The 6514-nt window shown below is 39.3% G+C and overlaps 1 protein-coding gene across 1 annotated transcript; it reads left to right on the top strand.

Moving 5' to 3' along the window:
- Positions 1 to 1967: 1967 nt before the first annotated feature.
- Positions 1968 to 5410, top strand: pfdn2 (prefoldin subunit 2). The gene is made up of 4 exons (XM_057855000.1): positions 1968 to 2155; positions 2544 to 2632; positions 2703 to 2826; positions 4809 to 5410. The coding sequence occupies exons 1-4, from the start codon at positions 2015 to 2017 to the stop codon at positions 4998 to 5000; spliced, it is 546 nt and encodes a 181-aa protein (XP_057710983.1). The 5' UTR covers positions 1968 to 2014; the 3' UTR covers positions 5001 to 5410.
- The last annotated feature ends 1104 nt before the right edge of the window (positions 5411 to 6514 follow it).

Here is a 6514-nt window from a genome sequence, read left to right as displayed (position 1 = left end):
TGCTCGCAGAGGGGATTACATTGACGGGAATCCTAGCTCTACATTTGGAGAATCCCAAGAAGGCTAAACGGTATGATTTTTGGGGTTTTCCAAATGATTTTTTCAATACTAAATTGAATATATCGAGTTTTTTCCGATTTATTCAACCATATTTCACAATATTACTAACACTGTGTGTTGCGATCACATTTAATATTGTGTTAAAATTCAATATTAAAACATTGTAAAATGCATAGGCGAAGTTTGGCTTTTGGGGCAGGAGGGGCACAACATGTTGATGACCCCAAAACGTAGTGACAGCAATACAATTAACTTACAAGAATATTTATCATAATAAGTTGACAAGTTGAGTAGTTTTTGTTTCTAAATCAGGCTGCTTAGGCAATACTTTTTGCCAAGATCGTCATCTATTGAATATGGTATGCCAGCCGGTGTCGTGCCAATGTAGTTACCCCGGTCAAAAAATGTATCGCATGGGTGGAGCCATATGAAGGTAGATTTGTGTCTTTATTATTAAAAAAAAAAAGTTGCTACAATCAAAATATGTATTTTCAACCAAAAAAAAAAAAGTCGCTTCAATCAAAAAAAAAAAAAAAAAAGTGTTTGAGTGCAAAAATAAATTTAAAACTCAAAAAATGCATGTGATAGCTCTTTAATTTTTTTTTTTTTTTGGGGGGGGGGGTTGAAGTCAAGTTTGTTTTTGTTTTTTTATTGAAGTAATGTTCATTTGTGTTTGGGCAATATTTTGGCTAGGTCATTTTTGTCTTCATTGTTCAAGCAAAAAAAATGTTTAAAAAATTGCTCCCCCCACCCCCAATTTTTTTTTTTTCAAAAAGAAAAATCAATCCAAAAAAAGAACAATTTCAATCAGGGAAAAAGTTTTTGAATGCGAAAAAATATTTGGGATTGAAAACTTTGCATTTTGCAATTTTTCATTGAAATAATTTTGATTGGAGCAATCGTTTTTTTTGTTTGGGTCATATTATGGGTAGGACATTAATGTCTAAATCGTTTAATCCCCCCCAAAAAGTTTGCTTCAATCAAAATATATATATACAAATATATTTTAGGGCTGTCAAACGATTAAAATTTTATTTTAAAATTAAAAGTTAATTACAGCTTAAAAATTAATTAATCGTAATTAATCGCAATTCAAACCATCTATAAAATATGCCATATTTTTCTGTAAATTATTGGAATGGAAAGATAAGACACAACACGGATATATACATTAAACATATGGTACATAAGTACTGTATTTGTTTATTATAACAATAAATCAAGATGGCATTAACATTAATAACATTCTCTTAAAGCGATCCATGGATAGAAAGAATTGTATTTCTTAAAAGATAAATGTTAGTGCAAGTTATAGAAATTTTATATTACAACCCCTCTTAACGTTTTCGTTTTATTAAAATTTGTAAAATTTTCAATCAAAAAATAAACTAGTAGCTTGCCATTGTTGATGTCAATAATTACACCATGCTCCCTCATGGTACTAACCCATAAAATCAGTTGGACCCAAGCACCAGCAGAGGGCGCCAAACACCAAAAAACAAATCACAAGCGAAAATTACACTTTACTGTCATTTTAATCTGTTTGAGCGGGGCATGTGCGTTAATTTTGTCAAATATTTTAACGTGATTAATTTTAAAAATTAATTACCGCCCGTTAACGCGATAATTTTGACAGCCCTAATTCAATCGAAGAAAAAAATCATTTGAAAAATACAACTGACCTCCCCTATTTTTTGTTTTGAAAATTACATGCAAAGCAAATGACAATCTACATTGCTAGTCACGTGATCTGTTCGAAAAAATAATTTTGACCCATTATAAAAATATATATTTTTTGTTCATTTCATTTATTTTCGTTGCAGTTTTACTGCTTTACAACTTTTATATTTATAGGAAAGTCAATTACATGCAATGACACTTTTCGTTTATGCTATCTTTACATAAGTAATTTTGTTAGCACCTTTAGTCCGCTAGGTGGCGGTGATGCATCCAAATGTTGATTTCGCCACACCCCACAAACAAATTCCACACGCAGAAGAAGAAGACGAAGAAAATGGCAGCGAACGGTAGCAACGCGGGTTCCAAATCCGCTAATAGTGGTGGGGCGAAACAGTCCGGACCCTCCGCCGAACAGGTACCGACATTGGTTAGGTAGTAGCTCTTAATTGTCGTTTTTTATTCCGTAGCCGGACTTCGGCACTTGGCGCGGAAGGGCCGCTTCGAGACCCTCGGCTAGCCAATGCTAACGTTAGCTTCCCCTTGCTCCTTGTTGTCAGCGTGAAATGTTCCGACAAATATAGCACAGATATTTGCTTAGGGTTGTCTTTACGGACGTCTTTAGTGTTTGTTTTCACAATTTAATCAATTAGGAAGAATTTAATCATACACCGAGGCTTGTACCAGAAAAAAACAGTGCTAAAACACAACGTATCCAACAGAAACTTGCTGGATTTGTTGTGGTTTCCTGGATTTTTAGTCGGTTGTAATTGCTATGTGAATTGACTTTTGTGTCCGTTTGACAGGTGGTGGCAACATTTCAGAGGATGCGTCAGGAACAGCGCAGTATGTCCTCCAAAGCAGCCGAGTTAGAGATGGAATCCAATGAACACAGGTTGGTTCCTCTCCCCGATGAAATGGCTTTTGAGGAACGAAGCCCGACTATCTGATTTGTCTTCCTCCAGCCTCGTCATCGACACCCTGAAGGACGTGGATCCGTCCCGCAAATGCTTCCGTCTGGTGGGCGGCGTTTTGGTGGAGAGGACGGTGAAAGAAGTTCTGCCGGCGTTGCAAACCAACAAGGAGCAGGTGAGCGAAACGAGAAGTGTGCAGACCAACAAAAACATGACATAAAAATTAATTAATGTGGCGTTGTAATGGTTTGTTTTGAAAGTGTTTGCATTTAGTTTGATTGATTTAGGTGGTTACGCTGCTCTCTAGTGAAAACAAAGAATGACATAACTCATTACACATGGCTAAATCCAGCTGCTCCCTGTTAAGACCAACATACCTGTAAGCTTTGTTTTTGTTTGAGCTGTTTTTTTTTTTTTTTAAAGCATTAGCAATTTAGTTTATAGGTATCTTTAGCCATTTTATGTCCATTTTTCATTTATGTGTTTGAACTACCCCTGCACAATATATCGTTTGAACATCGCCATCTTAATGTGCGGTCGCGCAATAGTCCCATCGCAGACCGTGCAGTTGTTTTTTAATGTAAAATGCTAATGTTTACAACAATTTGCTAACTTGCATAGCCAAAGTTCGCTAACTTAAATGCTATATAGTGCAAATGTTCACAACAATTGGCTAACTTGTATAGCAAAAGACCGCTAGCTTAAATGCTATATAGTACAAATGTTCACAACAATTGGCTAACTTGCGTAGCAAACGTCCGCTAGTTTAAATGCTATATAATGCTAATGTTTACAACAACTGGCAAACTTGCATAGCAAAAGTCCGCTAGCTTCAATGCTATATAATGCTAATGTTTAAACCAATTGGCTAACTTGCATAACAAAAGTCCGCTTGCTTAAATGCTGTATAAAGCTAATGTTTACAACAATTGTCTAACTTGCGTAGCAAAAGTCCGCTAGCTTAACTGCAATGTATTGCTAATGTTTACAACAATTGGCTAACTTGCGAAGCAAAAGTCCGCTAGCTTAACTGCTATATATTGCTAATGTTTACAACAATTGGCTAACTTGCATAGCAAAAGTCCGCTAGCTTAAATGCTATATATTCCTAATGTTTACAATAATTGGCTAGCTTGCATATCAAAAGTCCGCTAGCTTAAACGCTATATAATGCTAATGTTGACAAGAATTGGCTAACTTGCATAGCCAAAGTTCGCTAGCTTAAATGCTATATAGTGCAAATATTCACAACAATTGGCTAACTTGTATAGCAAATGACCGCTAGCTTAAATGCTATATAGTCCAAATGTTTGCAACACTTGGTAGCAAAAAGTCTGCTAGTTTAAATGCTATATAATGCTAATGTTTACAACAAGTGGCAAACCTGCGTAACAAAAGTCTGCTTGCTTAAATGCTATATATAATGCTAATAAGCAAAAAAAAAAAAAACATGCAGTTAGCGTTTATTTTAAGTAAATATGTCGAAGTTCAATGCTACTCTGTTAGCGAATGAGGCTAGCAGCCGCCTTACATAAACAGCTTTTCTGGTTAAAATTCTTGTGAAAAAATGCTTAAATCCCCGAATTCTTCATTGATATGGACGTAAAACAGTCTCAATTATTGGTTCAAAGCAAAGAAACCGTACAATGCTACTCTGTTAGCGACTGAGGCTAGCGGCCGCCTGACGTAAACAGAGCTTTTCTGGTGAAAATTCTTGTGAATAAATGCTTATATCCCCGAATTCTTCATAAATATGGACTTTAAACAGTCTCAATTATTGGTTAAAAGCAAAAAGAAAAAGTGCAGTTAGCGTTTATTTTACGTAAATATGTCGAAGTACAATGCTACTCTGTTAGCGAATGAGGCTAGCGGCCGCCTGACGTAAACAGAGCTTTTCTGGTGAAAATTCTTGTGAATAAATGCTTATATCCCCGATTTCTTCATAGATATGGACATAAAACAGTCTCGGTTCTTGGTTAAAAGGCAAAGAAAGCGTGCAATTAGCATCAATTTTACATAAATATGTCGAAGTGCAATGCTCATCTGAGTTTTGAAGTCTATGAGTGGGGACAATTTGAGCATCCTAAAAAGTTGCTCGTGTTACGTCCCGATGCCCTCTGTGCCGATCGTGTTCATTCTCCATTGGTGTTCCCGCAGATCGCCAAGATCATCGAGTCCCTCAACACCAAGATGCAAGAAAAGGGGCGGGAACTCACCGAGTACAGAGAACGGTACAACATTCGGCTGGTGGGCGAAGGCGAGGGAGACGCGCAAGGCCAGCCCGCGCCATCCCCCAAAGACGGCGAAGGCGGCAACCATAAAAGCGGAGCTGGGGTTTTGGTGTCGTAGTGTTTTTTTGTAATCAAAATGGAGTTTGCCTGAAGAGTTTGGACTAAAAACTTCAAGATGTGCCCTACCGAAATATCTACTTTGTTGGGCTCACGATGTTGTTTACAGTGTGTTGGCGCCGGGAAAAGAATGAGGCGGCGCACACCCGGCAGACAGGTTGGAGCAAGGAGTTTGTGTCGCGCTAGCCGGAAGAATAAAGGCATTTGCCAATGTTTTGCTGTCAGCCGGCCAATGCATCTTTTCACATAGTATAGTTTTAAGTTCACATGAGAAAAACATGCACACTGTAAACAGCACAACGCTTTGCTAGTTCTGTTAATATTTGGTGTTTTAGAGCTGCTTTAAGCTATGAGCGACAGAATTGTATTCCTGAATCTATAGATATATCAACATAAACATTTAAAGCAACACTTGGTAACTTTTCAGTTCTGGTTGATTTTAGCGACGCCGGTGGACAAAAGCAGCAGTGTTTTGCCTTAACCATTTTAGACCCGCATTTTTTCTGCTGAGTAAAAAAAAAAATCTTCGCTGATTTTTAATCAAATATCAAAATGCTTTTTTTTTTGGTCGGGGTTATTTCATGCTTTTATTGGTTATTTTTTATGGTAAAGTTATTGTTTTTAATGAGAAATGAGCACTTACGGTTGCGTTTTTGACGTTGACTTTTGCCTCACCCGTTTTCAAAGAACCAAAAATGGCAAGGAGGCCGTGCTAAACCTCGTGATTTGATTTCGATTAGGTTCATCTCCATCCATCATCTCCCAGAAGTGGCAATACCAACTAAATTTAGTGGAGTTTTTTATTTAGAGACACGAACGCGTCATGTCTGTAATGGTTATGAAAACCAGCAAACACACCACACAGTGTTGTAAAATCATCAGTCGAATCGCCTGCAGATGGAGTAAACATTTCTTTAACACAAAAAAAGAACAACCAAGAAAAAATGTTGGAACGCCTACACTGTGAATATGTTGGTGCTATCATCAGCTAGATGTATTTCTGGTTGACACCATGTGGGGGGGCTGTTAACCTGGGAAAGAAGGGAGGGGGTCTAAAAGATAAGTGATTGGGAGGGGTGGAGTGTACACAAATCAGCTCTGTGATCCAGAAAGCAGTAATCGTGTGAAACCCTTGTGAGTGTAAGCCTGTCGGCAACCAACCCTACTCCGCCTCATAGCCAATCCTGGCACCGGGGCCTAACCCGAGCACGCCCAATCGCGCGCAAGCCCCACCAAACATGCGACAGCCACGCAGACGAGTGGAGACGCCGCGTAGGCGCCACCCCAGGGCCATGGCTCCCACCCAGCCAGCCCAGGGAGGGAGGGCGGTCAGGGTGTGGGGGGCAGTGCAACACATCCCTCCTCCCGCAGCCCAGCAAAGGACCCCGCCCCCCCCCCCCCCCCCCCCCCAGGGATCCAGGGTGGTCCCTTGGGCCACCTGCGCTCCCATCAACCAGCCCCCAAGGATGGGAAGAAGGGAGGCAGCACCAAAACCCACGCCCACCCCCGTCCGCC

This window comes from Corythoichthys intestinalis, chromosome 13, assembly GCF_030265065.1.
Source record: "Corythoichthys intestinalis isolate RoL2023-P3 chromosome 13, ASM3026506v1, whole genome shotgun sequence".
Classification (NCBI taxonomy): domain Eukaryota; kingdom Metazoa; phylum Chordata; class Actinopteri; order Syngnathiformes; family Syngnathidae; genus Corythoichthys; species Corythoichthys intestinalis.
The sequence above is the reverse complement of the archived record's forward strand: the minus strand, read 5'-3'. Positions and strand labels throughout refer to the sequence as shown.